Raw genomic sequence first — 15,748 nt, 5'->3', positions numbered from 1 at the left:
TGTATGCGTGTATATATATGTATATATGTTAAGTCCTAATTTATGTATATTAAGATTTTTCTAACTTTTGCAAAATATATGAGAATATTAAAATCAACGAGAAATATTCTGAAATACGATTTCGTTCATATAATTGTAATTTCTGATATATTACATTTGTACATTTACATGCAATGTATTGTTATTTCATATATATATATATATATAATACAATAATAATATATAATAATACTAATAATAAATGTATATTTTGTATTATCTCAAATATATACTATATAATATTATAAATATAAATACATTATCAGAATTTAATTGAAAAGTTGCCTTTTATACCAATTATTGAATATTCTAAATAGAAAATTTCTATTTCAATACATATAAATCTTCTTATATATAAAAATGATTATATATATTATAAAAACGATATATTACAAAAATGACGATTTTTTTAGTCTTGTCCCTCGATATATATTCTTTGTAAGCGTAAATACTAATAAATATTTTAAAGTTCGAAATTTACAATCACAAAAACGCAGTTTCGTTAAAAGAAAAGTTAATGCATAAAAAAACTTTTTCATATTTTTGCCGCTCTTTTCATTACAACAATTTATTACACTTTATGTAGTTGCGTGTAATTGCAAACATTTATAAATATATGTGCGTACAATAATTTAATATATTTATGTATATATTCTCATCAGTAAGAAAATAGAGAGAATTATTTATATTTAACAGATTGAAGCAAAAGCAATTAATGTAAAACTTCATGACTTCATATATAGTCTCACACATAGCTAATTCTTTAGTTAAATTAAGATATCCAAAATCTAACCTATCCTCGTAACTTAACTCTATATCAAAGGTACAAAATAAGATTGCACTTGTGTGATCGTATCAATATCGTTAGTGATATCAGATCTACCTCATTTTGGTCGATCAAGTATTATATTGAATATTTAATACCTCGTAAAAATCAATATACAGCCCATTTCTGTCGAACAGTAACACGCATCTCTTCTTAGATTAGTTTACCTGCCACTGAAATATGATATATAATTCTTATCCAAATATATAATCAAATAATTTAAAATGCAGCAGCAAGAACACAATTGTTTTGTGTTTTTACCTTTAACGTAGGTTGTGTACCGCTAGCAGCAACTTCTTGTTCCCGTTTCTCAAGTTCCATTGCTCGTCGCTGTTGTCTTTTAACAGAATCTATATCTTTTATACCCCTTTGCTGCTGCTCAGCAATTCTTTTCTCAGCAGCTTCCGCTTGTCTCCTGCGTATAGTCTCCTAAATAAATAAACGTGATCTATATAAAGTAACATATTAAGTAAGAGGACTAAATAGCGCATATAATTTTATATTTTTCATTATTATTTATCTATCGTATCAATTATAAGAGATTAAAAGAACTAAACTTTTGGAGCTCAAGGAAATGATAGAAATGATTATTTCGAGGATAAAAGAAAGTTGATCGAATAATAGTATAACGATATGAAAACGTCGTGTAGCTAAAATATTAATGCTTTATGTACGTAGTTTTATAAATTTTCAGAAGACGTACCCGGTCGGGCGTGAGATCTTCGTACGACGATGATCCTTTGTAACATAATCCGCAGCAGTTGCCCATGTTGATACGTTGCGTGAGCAAAACAAACGTTATAATCGCGGAAGATAATCGGAATTCGCGGAAAGATCGCTGTTAAATTAAATTAACAGTAGAGAAAATATACATGACAGATCCAAAGCAATGGTCGCGTTCAGCGTTCAGCGAAGAAAACCGCTTCGTAGCAATCGTAGTAGCAATCGAATGTGATTGGTTCTTACTTTTAGAACTAACGAATCAATGTCGAGTGTTGACTGAGCGCTTTCTCTGCTGAACGCGGCCAATGGTTGGTACGTTGGTAGCTGCTCGGATCATCGAGCTGTCACCTGTTGTATATACGTGTACGGTGATACGCATGCGCGGTATTGAGATTGACCTATTTAGCACCTATGAATGAATTATGTTCGACCGGCTCAATAAAGATTATTCATAATAATATAAAAATAAATTCTGCCGTGCATTCTTTTTAAGGCTCAAATTCCGAATAGCCCCTATTTCCGAATTTGATGAAATATTACTAGAATGTAGCACATATACTAAATGTAGTCGAATGCTGCAAATGCGAATGTGCGGAAACGTCCATTTTTCGAGATATTCAAATTTTAATTATGTGGCTAAATGCACAATTTTTCAGATTTCTATATAAAAAAAAGATTAAAATTCAAAAATATTTCGTTAAAATATATCATTTTACAAATTAATGTTACAATAAACCATCGTGTTAAAATATTATCAAGGAAAAAAAAATAAAAAAAAAATTCATCCTTCGCGACATTTCTTCTCTCGAAATTTGTACGATTCAAAAAAACCAATTGCGTATTTAAAGTAAAACATGCTTTGTATTTTTTATATTTTTACTTGAAATCACAAATGTGTAAAAAAAGTCACAATGTATATCGGCTTACTATTATCCACAAAGATACATATCTCTTATTAATGTCGGCGCAGCTGGCGCGAACATTGTGAAACGGCCGACGAGATTGAGAAAATTAATTGTCGTTTTCCAAGAGCGCACGTTCCATCTCTGGGGAAAGGGACTGCGGATATCGAGCAATGTTACACGTTGTTTGTTTGCACGTACGATTAATCAATGTTCCCAGCTGCCCTGGTATCGGCTGGGAATTCCATTCGATCTGTCCATACTTTTCTTTAGAACTTTTCTCCATCTCGCAATATACTTTTTTCATCTGTCGAGCGATAATGCGAAAATGCGTTGCTAAAAATTTTGAAACTTGAACATTTTTAATATATGAGTATCGTTGGCGAACATCGCCGCTACTATTTATAAACAACATCCGGAATGTGTTTCTATTATTCAAAGTTATTTTATTATTAAAAATCGGAGAAAAATCTTTTTTCTCTGCAAAGAAAGATAGAGTCATTTGCCTAAATAGAGATTAAAATGTATAAAATATAGAAATGTAAAATAATTATAACATGTTATATTACATGTAATAAAGTATAATAACAATAAACGAGAGAGAGAGAGAGAGAGAGAGAGAGAGAGAGAGTTTTATCAGTAAAATAATGAATTATAAATATTATAAATAATATTTTTAAAATAGATATATTTTGTAATAATATAATAAAATAACAAAATAATATTTTAGATATTATATATAACATTTACTACATTTATTATTAATAACAATTTTAATAATATTTATTAAATCAGGATGAACTAAATTTTTTTGCGCATCGTATATTGTATTAATTAATTACGCACATTATACAATATATTTGTAATCGTATAATGCACAAATATTAAGAATTTTCGACATAAAAATGTACACTAATTAAAAAATGAAAAATAAGAATTAAAGGAAATGTTTTTTCAATGTCTGCATCGTTAGCATCGTAACGCGTATTAAATAAACATTGAAAAGTTTTTATACATTTGTACGAAACTCTAACGACTTTTCTCATCGTAAACCAGTGGAGCACGTGCCTATAAGGTTGGATAATAGGAAGCAAGAAACAAGAGAGAATAAGGAGATTATGCCCATGGCAATTATAGAACACGCGGCAAACTTTTGCAATATCTCTATCCAACTTTTATTGCTTAATACAGACTGTATTCTAAGAATGTGAGAAACTTTTTAATCTTAATCCGCTCGTTCTTCTGCTATTCGCGTATATATGTTAGTTATTCTAGATGCAATTCAATCTTCATTACGAATACATCTCTTTGTGAGATTTGATTCGCAATTTTTGACCAATGATCCTTGTCATCTACTAAAAAAAAAAAAAAAATATATCATGTAAGTAATAAAATAAAATTTTTTCTCTATAATAGCTCATTATTCGTGATAAATCTAGAAATAGATATTTCAGTATTTATTTTATTCGTATTTATTTCGTAAAAAGATTAGAGTAAAAACTAAAGCTACATAATGTGAATCAATCAATAAATATCTGTAAAAATAAATGTACACACACACACACACACACACACACACACACACACACACACACACACACACACACAATAATTCTTGTTTAACAGATAATTTTTTAACAATTTAAGTATATGCAAAATAAATAAATATAGTGATATAAATAATTACATTTCAAATAATATATAGAAAAATAGTGTATAGAGAATCTTAAAATGATAGAATATAAATTTTACGTATATATTTTAATTTTACATGTGTTAAAACAAAAGTTAAATATTTTTTAAATAATAAAAGATTAATGATCTCTTCCATTATTTGAAAACGTTAAATTGCGAGAAAGAAACTTGTGTAGAGATATATATATATATATATATATACACCATATCTCTTTCTCTCTCTCTCTCTCTCTCTCATGCGCATAGTTCATAAACTCATCGCTAGGCTTCGCAAGCGATGAATCGATTACTCGCGTTTAAAATGCCATCTCAATGGGGATAAATTGGGGCTCGCCGCAAACGAAAGCATACTTACCTGGCGCAGAGGTTACCGTGATCAAAAAGGCGGTTCCTCCAGGGCGAGGCTCTTCCATTGCACTACGGTTGAGCTGACCCTTGCGAATATCCCTAATGTGGATATCTCGGGCGTACAATTTTTGATAGTCGGGACTGCGTTCGCGCTATCCCGGTATTAGATAACAAAAATACAAAAATTTTTCAGGAAGTAATCGACAGTAGTTTCTTATACAAAGTAAACTATAAAATGGGATTAAAAGTCTCGTAATATTGATTAAATTTATCGTTATAGATTGTTTCCGCTTTCCGTTTTTGCTCTCTTGTAAATAGAAAAAATCTTTTTTGGGTTGAGCATATTGTATCATTTTACTAAAATTATGATGCGTAATTAATGATAATGTATTGATACACTCTCTTAGAATGATATAAGTCATAAGTAATCATGAATAGATGTAAGTAATCAATATTTAACATACTTTTTGCATATAATGCGCGACGTTGCTTTCGAGATAAATTATATAACATCTTAATGTAAAATGGAAATATACTTTAAAATAGTTTTTCAGTGTGGAAAAATGTTCATCTTTTAATTTTGTAAAATTTTGCATCCGAACGAAGGAATAACGAATGATTGATTTATTTATTATATGACAAGTCGATAACGATAGAGCATCGGGTATCGTATACAGATTATATCTTCTCGAAATTATATTTAAACTGACCAAAGAATCTATACATAGAGCCGACAGATTCTGACACTTGCTAGCTATTTCTGATACAATTCTACGTTTAAAATTAATAAATTGCAGAAATACAATAAATATGCTCTCATTTAACATTATCGTTAAAAACGTACCTCCTCTCCTATCAAACTTGTAAAATAACAAGACATCCAATGGCTTTGGAATGCCCCAAAAGATAAGTTACAGTTATATATACGGTACGAATTGTTGTCCTTTAAATTCCATTAAAAGCTGCAGCCACTAAATCGTCTGGTATCCCGTGAGAGGATAGCAACGGGCATGCGCCCAGGTAGATGCCGGCTGCTGTGGTTCCCGTGGGAGGTGCGCCGAATACGAAAAGCAAGGACGACGAGTCGGCACAAGGCGCAACATAGTACGCGCCTAGTTATGTTCTTCTCGTGCTCGTGGGGTTGAAACGCTCAGTTTGATCGCGACACAGTCCATCGAAAGGTCGGTTGTTCCCGTAGTGTCGACGCATCCGCGAAAATCCAAATCAACGCGTGTCACCAAGTATTCGTATTAGGCATTCCTTATTTTTACTTTCTCTCTTGGCGCGTCTAGAAATAGTATATATATATATATATATATATATATATGTTAGCTAAAGAGATAGAGATTTTAATTAATTAATTAGTAAAACGTACTTAAAAAAAAAAAAAAAAAAAAAAAAAAATATTGAAAGTTCTTCGCATATCAAGCGGTATAATTATGTTTTATTGAAAATTTCGTGATGTTAAAAAAATTAACTCTATGAACCTCTATGCTTTTGCGAAGAGCTGCGTGATTCTAGTTAATAATCAATAATTCTGATCGCAATCTCGAACATGAATTCTATTAAAATCGGAAGAACATTCTCTCCGAGAGATTAGGCGTGATATCTAGCAAGGCGGATAGATCGATATGTCGACGATCGATCGCGCGCTATAAAGTGGGTCGAGTATAAGTCACGGTCACGTGCGGTGCGTTTCCACGTCCACGTTTTCAAGAAACCCCGCTCAAGGTCGTCGTGGTGGCTAGTGAGAGCGCAGTGAGAGCAAGGTCGCCGGGGTCGCGGTATCGCGAGGAGAATGTGGAGGAAGGACGCGACGTTGGCCGGGTCGATTGTCGTCGTCGCCACGCTGATTTCTCTGATCGTTGACGAGACCGTCGCCGGAAGCTGCAGATCCGCGAAGCTCTGCTGCCAAGGCAGGGACTCCGGCTGCGTCATTCAGAAGGAATCACCGAACGCGATTATCGAGAGCCCGCGTGATAAGCCGTGTTACTGCGATCATGCTTGTCTCAAGCTCGCCGATTGTTGCGACGACTTCAAGGAGACCTGCGGTGGTATGTGCCCAACGATCTTTGCACCACGGAAAGAGATAAATGAGTCTTCTTCCTGAAAAAAAGATTTATGCGATAATTGCATGATTCATTATAAAAAAAGATATTGCATTTTATTTTTGTAATAAATTATTGGGAAATAACCAAACTATAGTTTTATGAGACTGTAATAAGACTGATTACAAAAACTCACATTTTTAGTTTAATTTAATTTCTTTTATCTATCTAAAGTAAAAACTGACACTCTAAATACGTTATATTCTTTACGAGAAATAGAATGCTCATTTATATGTTAAAAATCTTTATAAAATAATCGAATGCATATATAAGAAAATTTTATAATATATATTATTGTTACTGTTAATATAGTATATGCTTATTATTAAAATAAATTAGTTTATAGTTCGAGAAATAATTCAATGCCTAGTCTGTCAATTACAAAATCTTAATAATTATTTGTAGTGAAACTTGGTACAAAATCAGAATACGTGGAATAAAAGGTATATCGATAATATATTAATTAATCAAGCGTGAAAATGTCGAAGAAATAATCAGTTTTTAAAAAGTGATAACATAGTGAATATGGATTAATTGAAAATAGTCCATTTTTACTAATAGGTCAATTCTTGTTAAGTACATCTTTAAACATTACGGATTTTATAGGATTATACTTTGATCTTATAGACGTATTATATCTTGCATATTGTAGGGTATGGTCACTTTGAATTACTCCTTAGCAATTTACAATCTGCTATTAAGTTTTTAATTAATATTAGTGATCTTCATCTTAGAAAGAAGAGTTTTGCTGGTGGAAAATTTTATTCACACACACGCAAGTTTTTTTTTTTTTTTTTTTTTTTTTTTTTTTTTTTTTTATTATTATTATTATTATCGAGGAGTTTATTTTTTCATTCTCTTCATATCAATATATCAACTAAGTGGCGAGTGATATGTAATTTATTTTTTTTTTATTCTTTTTTTTTTTATTCTACTTTAAAACCAATATCTACTTTCAATTTATGATCAAATCAATGGCTAAAAAATGCTGATGTTACGTTTCGACAAATATCTACAATAATGTACGTCCTGCAAAAATTTAATCAAGTATCAATTTGAGCAACTATCAATTTGATATATGGATATAATGTATTTAACAGAAATCGACTTATTCTCGTATGATAAAGTGTTTCAAGCATATCGTTTGATACTCTATTTTCTATTATGTATATCGTATAATATAAAGTTATCGATGTATAAAGTATCGTAAAATCTGATAAGAAATATTAAGAAAATTGTATCTTTATAAAAGTCATTTATCTACTAAAATTAATTAAAATATTTCTAAAAAATTAATTCACAAAAAATCGAATACCAAAAATAAATATAAAAAAATATATGTCTGTATAAATCTGTACATATATGTGTATGTTTTATGTTTAGAAGAAATGGTCCATAAGGAATCATTCTTTTTAGAGATTGGGAGAATTATTAGCGCTGTATTGCCTAAGTAAAGCTGATAACGCTCTATCTAGAGGGTCAGTTTTGACAAAGTATAAAAGAGAAGAATGTCTTTGCAAACTTATTCTGTAATTTGTAATTTATAGACCGAATCTTCATGGTTATATTCCACAAATTTGAGATAATATTGAGATATAATGACATTTATTCAAGTTTCTTTTGCTCTTTGCAATAACTTACGGCACAGTTCAAATATTTTGACAGGATACTGGCTTTTTGTGACTTACTTTTTTGTTTCGTTAAATACTAGAATAATTAAATTAAAAAGAATTTAGACTTTTCTTTCTACTTCACACACTTAATGCGATATTTTATTATATTCTCTTTTTAACGTAATTTATTTGATATTTTTTGGAATCGTTGTTGGTAATTGTTTGTGTCGTTAACAACAAACGCTATTGCGATTTTGTTGTCCATATTTGCATAATAAATAGTCGAGCTATCCTACATTGGCGCGGTTGTCTGAAATTGTTTCCATTTTTATTATGACGCGCCTGTTAAATACAAAAGGATTAATATTACCCGATTCACATTTCTTACCCGTTTAACATGGCTACGCGTTATCAGTCTAATTGCCAAATAATCGATTAGCATACGTCAATTATTCACTAAACTACAATAACAACGCCAAATAAAAATCGCATTATGATCAATCGTGGAAGGATTGCGAAGAAAAGAGCCGGCAACGTCTGCATCGATGATAAAAATGATTTTATTGCATCTCGACGCATATACTTTTTATTTAGTCTAGAATGTTTATCCTTAACGCCTCGATTTCTTTTGTGAAGCTTCGATATTCGTTTGACGTACATAAATGACATAACGCGTTAAATTTTGACGATACCCGGCGATAGCAATAATATATCCCATAGAGCATATGTCGTTAAAAGACAACTTAAAGACGTCTTATCCTCCTTTAAACATCTTTAAAAATTTTCGCGTAGGTTTTTTCGCGCTGTTTGACATGACATCATCTTACTTGAATTAGTATGGATCAGAAATGATCACAGACGTATTATATTATCTCGCTGTCTGGTTCGATAAACTTCCAACATCGCGTATGTCATTCAACCATTCGTATTCAGCGAACCGTCGATCGGCGGACAGGTAAAATAATTTAGTGCGAATACACGATCGATCGATATAACCGTGTTCTGGTAATGATGACCAGGTTCGGTGGACCAGATCACCAAATAGACCTCGATTCTCTAACATTAAATAATTATAAAAGAGAAACGAGAAATAAGTAATTATACACATCTTGCTTTACTTGCCAGTTGCTGTCAACCTAATGCAAAATTTTGCAGCTCGAATTTTATCTCGCAACTTGGTGTGTTGACGAGTTCTACGCAAAATGGAATGATATATTGAATAAATTTTCATCGCGCATACTTCACGTATTTTTTAATAAAGATGGCGAAGTATCAGTGATCGCTGACACATTTATCGCATTTTTATCCTCTTTTAATGCCTCCCGTACTCTCGAACAGGCGATGTAGCGGAGTGATGTGAACAATGCACGGCGGTTTCGAAGGGACGTTCATAAATCGCTATTCCTGCGAGCTGCCTTTTATAGGCGGCATAAAATATTAGGAAAATAATGCGATTGTCCCTTTGCCTTCTATTGGAGCATACACACATCCCCGCGCTGTATTGTATTGTAATTGTATTTTAAAGAATTATATCTCGTATAATAATAGTCTTGTATTGTTAGAGTTAATTACTCGAGAATGGAAGCTAAAGAGAGAGTTTGAACGAGATGACATTTTCCGGATGTTCTACTATTGATTTGTCGATCGTAGTGGCAGTTTCGGGACAGTTTTATCTTTCGTCCGCGATAAACGATCAGATGGCCAGATCTTAACTCATTCGACTCTACTTACAGTGGTGGATTGCGCGGTGAGCGAATGGAGTCCGTGGAGTCTGTGCGATAACGGATGCGGAAGTGGCACTCAAAGACGCAGCCGGATGATCGAGATCTCGGAGAAGAACGGCGGAAAGCACTGTCCTCATCTGGACCAAGTCAGGACTTGCCGCAGCTTTCAGACATGTCACGCCGGAATTCGTCCGCAGTCGCATGCTAAAAGTGAGTCCGATAGATGAGGTAAGGCGGGTAAGTCACATTTTAATTTAAGGAGAGTGTTTTTAAAACGATAAAAATTAATCTTTATTTAATCGTATTCGATTCGCAATAATATAGATAATTAATCGATTATTGAAATCATTATTACACATTTTTTCTGCTCTATGTACATATATTCACAAAATCAAAAATTAATAATTATCTTGTAATATTTATTACGACTCCCGCATGTGAAATTGATTAATAGCTAAATTTTAATATAAAGAAAATTCAGATATAAAGAAAAAAAAATAAATTATATTCTTCCTTTTTGCGTTTTCCATTTTTCATACAAGCACATGTTCGTGACATTTTCCACAAGTATTTCTTCGTTTAGAAAAGTAACAAGCATACACGATGTATCCTCGATCACATATTTACCACGACGCGAAATTCTTGACACGACTGTTTCTTGATCCTAGACAATTTTTTTTTTTATTTGCCGCAGGTGTGATGCTTCTTGCGCTTTTTCCGGGCGACGGAAATAGTACGGACGTAAGGATCAAGGATAGGATTGTCGATACAAGGTAGGTAGGTCAAGCCGTCGTGCTTTGCTTTGAATCGTGCGAAATACGATTTGCCACATGTGTTCCCAATTCGAGCAGCAGAAACAACGAATGTTTTCTCTTTCAATCGGTGCATCGTAAAAATAAATAAAATAGTAACGGATTCGTGAGAAAATTAAAGCGCAAAATCGTTTATATTTGTTTCGCGTGGACATTGCGCGTTAAAGGATTGTTCATTACAGAGATTATATAATATATACCTACTTTTTACTTCCCTCAAACTCTTCAATTAGATAAATAATATAATGAGTTCATTTGCAACAAGTTTCTCAATATATTTATATGTAATAATAATAATGTATACTTTGTCATAGATTAATAATCTTTAATTGTGGTTTGTATGTATTATTGATAGCGCAGAGCAGTTTGTACGTAACAGATTAATCGGGGTTCTTAATTTTCAAAGCTCTTTATCTTCGCGATTACAAACATAAGGATTCAATCATGTTAAAAGATTTCTCTTGAAACTTCTGGACAGAGATACATTTTTAATTTTATTCCACCGTAACTAAGATAGAATTGTCAACGTGTCGAGAATCTAATTTGACACGTGCTCCAGCTTGTCACAAAACACGTAACGAATATTGCATCACAGAGTTTCAAGATCTTCTGGACATGTTATCGAACGAGTAAAGCAAGTTATAGGGCCGCCAGCAGGCAAGGAAATCCTTTAGACTATTACACAACAGTCCGATGGCTAACAAGAAAAAATGAGAGAGAGCTCGTTCTGGTTAACACTTTACAAGCAATATAATGCAATGTTATACACGTTTCAGAGGCAGCTGCGTTGTTTTCACTATTGTACGAGTCTCGCAGGGTTGCAATAAAATTTCGGATTTACTCTCAGAAGGTTGGTATAAGTAATATTACAGTATATTCACGTATTACGATAATCAATCTTACAATAAAAATCAGAAATATTGTTTAACGGAATTCTATTTTTGTTATCGAGATCAGATATTGAAATATCAAAAAAAATATGTGAGAATATTTCTCTCTCAGAAATTGTATGCTTCTTCTCTACTAAAGTTTATGAAAAAATTGAAATTTATTTATTTACTTCTCTTTTCAAATATTGGAATATATGTAATTTATTTGAATTTATTATTTCACATACGTTTTCATTTCTCGATATTATAGTTTCATTTTTTTATTAAGTTATAAATTATAAATTGCTACGAGTCCAACCCATTTATACTTATATAAAAAGCAAAGCACTGTTATTTGTGTATACGAAGCTGAAATATATAATTTCGTAGAAACTCATAAATTATTAAAAGTTCAAGTTTCATTTTCAATAAGTGTATAATTATTAATAGTTTAAACAAATATCTTATTTTATATTCTGATTATTAAATCGAAGAAAATGTTTTAGGACAAACTTACGTAACGTGTTATTTCGTTCTGTAAAATTTTCTTTATCGCATTTCTTGTTAAAAGATTTATAATTCTATATAAATTCTAGAAAAACGTTTGACTTTTAAAAGCAAAAAATACTGATTAAAATAGAATTACGTTGTAATATATACATAATTCCTTTTTTTTTTTAAACGTTGTAAGAAATTGGAAACTTTGAGCTGCTTTTTCACGTCAAGAATAAACAAAGTCAGATACTTGGTAAAGAATTACAGGTTTTATTTGAAAAAGAAAGTATATATCATATTCTTAATTCTATATCCCCTTGAAAACGGAAAAGCAATGGTATAGATTCCGTACATCGGCCATCTTTAACATTCTTCAAGTTCTTGTAACATTAATGCTACGGAAAGACAATAGACCTCTGTCTTCTTACAAAAAATGGTTCGCATTCCATAGGGATTACGCTTCAAGCAAAAAATTATTGCCCCACGCGAACGTTTTTACACTTAGCAGTCTGACATTATGATAAAAATAAAATTCTATAGTTGACATATGCCTCGCGAGAATTTTAAACTTGTAATATTAATTTCAATATTTTTTGATATTTTCATTTATATAACGCGTGGCGTACGAAACTCGAGAGATTACGCATTTTTACGCGTCTATATATTACTAAATATATATATTATTGAAAAAAGGCCTTTAACTCTTTTGAACAAAATATTGTCTTTTTTTACAATTACAAGCTTTCGATTAAAATGCAATTTTATGCGCGCGCACACACACACACACACACACACACACGCACACACAAGAAAAGAACGAGATCTCTTATCTAGAATTGCATTATAAGATGGGGCTTTTAAGAATCTAAACCTAAACTCCTCAAAATCTAAATACATAATTCGCATAATGATGAATCGCGTCGCCAACGTGGAAATGAAGCGACTCGATCTAGTCTCAATTAACATGCGCTACGGCTGCGCGTAACGTCATGTAAATTGGAGCGTAGCTTCCGCGACGCTGCTCTACGCGGCTGTTATCGCAAAGGAATCGACCGGATGAAGTGGATGCGGTGGCGGAGATAACGGTTGTTTCCTACTAACATATCAGACGCAGATAAGACACGAACCCGGAAATTTGCGGACAAAAGCAAGAATAGACGTCTTATTTTTTTTACTTTATTTTTGCATTTTGATCTAATTATTCCGCTCCTCTTATCAAACTTAATAATAGAGAATAAATTAAATTACTTTGATATTTATTATATATATATATTATTGAAAAGATGATTAATGAAAAGAGAGAGAATGATTAATAGAGGAAAGCTAATTCCTGCATAATTATATAATTATTAGTTTTGTCAATCACTAATTAAAAGCCGTAAGAGGGTATTTGTAGGCGTATATATTAAAAGCGTATAATAATAGAAGCAGCTTTTTTCGTAACAGCGAACGTATAATTGTAATGAAACATGGCGTTATAATTATAATAAAATATCGCTTTCGAGCGAAAGCGATAAGCATCTAAAATCGTCGCAGGTTCGCGCATCTGCGTGGAACGTTCCGGTAACGAGAGTCTGGACCGATACGTGGGGATCGGTAGGTGGAAGCTATCGACCGATATCGCCGGTAGCAGCAATCGGCGCGGTCGATCGACGAATTCTACCTGCCACGGCAAATGGATCGGCGATTCACGACTGCTGGTGGATTGTCACGATCCGCGATGTGAGCGGCCGAGTCCGAGTCAAGTGTCGCTGTATACCTCGCGGCTGCTCCGCGGTCGTAGGAACGCGGACGTCATCGTCGGCAATCCGGATAGATCTGCGAGAAGACGTAAGAGAGGCAGGCGACGGAAGAGGTGCAGAAGGAGAAGGCGCGACGTCTCTGCTGTCGCGGAACGGTGAACGTTCCTTCGGCGACTTCCGTGTCGCAGCTTCTCCCACGATGAATATCTCATCGCTCACATTAATATCCCTTCCTCTCTTCCTTTCTATCTTATCCTTACATTTATTATACATGTATAGTGTATATGGTAATTGTACGCGAGAAAGGCACTTCAGGGATCGATCTTGCAGACATTTCGAGCCAATCTTTCCGTAATGAAATCGGCTTTAAATTATAAAGATTGATAATACGAATAACATTTTGTAAATTGAGTTTCCAGATTACAAATAAGTAGCAGAAAGTAAGTTTACCAGGATTTTAATTCGAGAGATTTGATTGTTTTTTATCAAAAATTATTGGATTTTAAAAAGAAATGGCGTGCCCGATCAAATTCTTGCTAAGAAAAGAATTTTATTGCTTGCAAAGATTATATTCTCAAAATAAACTCTATATCTTACGATTTGACATTTTGTATATTGACAATTTTCTGCTATCACTTTATTTAATTTTGTTTTATTTATATTAATCGCTATTCGTTTAATTATCTTTGACGTGAATTTTTCTCGTGTTAAGTTTTTTGAAACTCTAGAACATAGAATAAAATCTATTTCATTTTGTTTTTCTCTTTCTTCTGCTCCAACTGGATGTAGCAATCGGACTCGTTGTCAGATTATCCCGATAATTATCATATCGATTTTATCATTAGAACGGACTTGCGAGGCGTCCGTGACATGAAGGAGACAATGAAATTTCTTATTCCCTTGACATTTTGAAAGGAATTGCATGATTATCGATACCAGCACAACTGAGAGTGCATTATGCGGTAGCGTTATATATGATTCACATTGTGATTGTAGATTTAATAAATTGTTAGGCGACGAGACTTTGGAAATAAGTATGTCAAAGGGAAACGAGAGTGCTGATAATATATATGTTGCATCTCCTTATTACTTTTCTCTGCCCCTTTCTGCTCTTCGAATTTTATCCAATCTAATATATCGTACGTATTGTTGAATATATGAATTTATATATATATATATTTACAACGTGCAAATAGAAAAGGATTTTATCATCATAAATCATCATTATAATCATAAATATTTGTATTTTATTAATAAACATGACTATATCATAGTATCTTTTATGAGAAAGAAAATTTACATAAAGTCAAAGAGATACATATATTGTATATTGCTTTATACATAATTTTCTTTATTATTTTATGGCATATAATCGATACTGTAAAAATTCTTATATATATTGAATATATAAGGTGTTCCAAAATTAATGTCATTTATAACTCGAAAATTATTAACACCTCGGTTAATACCGATACTTGAACGGTATTCTCTTTAATTCGAACTTTAAGCATTTATTATGGTTTCGTAATAACGCTAGTTTAATATGTGTGTGAAAGAGAAAGAGAGAGAGAGAGAGAGAGAGAGAGAGAGAGATGCCCTGTAAAAATTGATAATAAATACATATATGTTATATCAAACTTGTATTGCAAATATATCGTATGATATAATAAAATTTTCATGCAATCTCGTTTTTTAGTTTCTAGTATCTGCGCCTGTAAATGCGCGGATAATATCATCATTTCTCTTTACGAGTACATATCGGCATGTCGAGGGGATAGAGATTCTCGAAGCGAGATAAACAAAATGTAAAAGCACAGTCAATAAAGAACACTTGCACATATCTGGGTTATTA

The 15,748-nt window shown here is 32.3% G+C and overlaps 2 protein-coding genes and 1 non-coding gene across 4 annotated transcripts; 2 read left to right on the top strand and 1 right to left on the bottom strand.

Moving 5' to 3' along the window:
* Positions 1-310: 310 nt before the first annotated feature.
* Positions 311-1,802, bottom strand: Svip (small VCP interacting protein). Its single transcript, XM_070305034.1, has 3 exons — positions 1,569-1,802; positions 1,127-1,294; positions 311-1,038 (listed from the first exon to the last, which is right to left on the bottom strand). Exons 1-3 carry the CDS (start codon positions 1,632-1,634, stop codon positions 1,024-1,026), a joined length of 249 nt encoding a protein of 82 aa, XP_070161135.1. The 5' UTR covers positions 1,635-1,802; the 3' UTR covers positions 311-1,023.
* Positions 1,803-4,532: 2,730 nt separating this feature from the next.
* On the top strand, positions 4,533-4,695 carry LOC138938479 (U1 spliceosomal RNA). The gene has a single exon (XR_011447710.1). It is a non-coding gene; the product is annotated as a U1 spliceosomal RNA (small nuclear RNA).
* Positions 4,696-5,601: 906 nt separating this feature from the next.
* Positions 5,602-15,748, top strand: LOC138938093 (somatomedin-B and thrombospondin type-1 domain-containing protein-like). Of its 2 annotated transcripts, none has more exons than XM_070304844.1 (6): positions 5,602-5,774; positions 5,899-6,587; positions 9,988-10,188; positions 10,673-10,751; positions 11,567-11,640; positions 13,691-15,748. In XM_070304844.1, the coding sequence occupies exons 2-6, from the start codon at positions 6,332-6,334 to the stop codon at positions 14,053-14,055; spliced, it is 975 nt and encodes a 324-aa protein (XP_070160945.1). In that variant the 5' UTR covers positions 5,602-5,774; positions 5,899-6,331; the 3' UTR covers positions 14,056-15,748. The 2 variants fall into 2 exon arrangements, with proteins under 2 accessions (XP_070160945.1, XP_070160944.1); XM_070304843.1 differs by having other exon boundaries at positions 5,866-6,587.

This window comes from Polyergus mexicanus, unplaced genomic scaffold, assembly GCF_030449975.1.
Source record: "Polyergus mexicanus isolate NDT 795.1 unplaced genomic scaffold, iyPolMexi1.0 SCAF_12, whole genome shotgun sequence".
Classification (NCBI taxonomy): Eukaryota; Metazoa; Arthropoda; class Insecta; order Hymenoptera; family Formicidae; genus Polyergus; species Polyergus mexicanus.
Note: the sequence above shows the minus strand (reverse complement) of the source record. Positions and strands in the feature narration are given on the sequence as shown.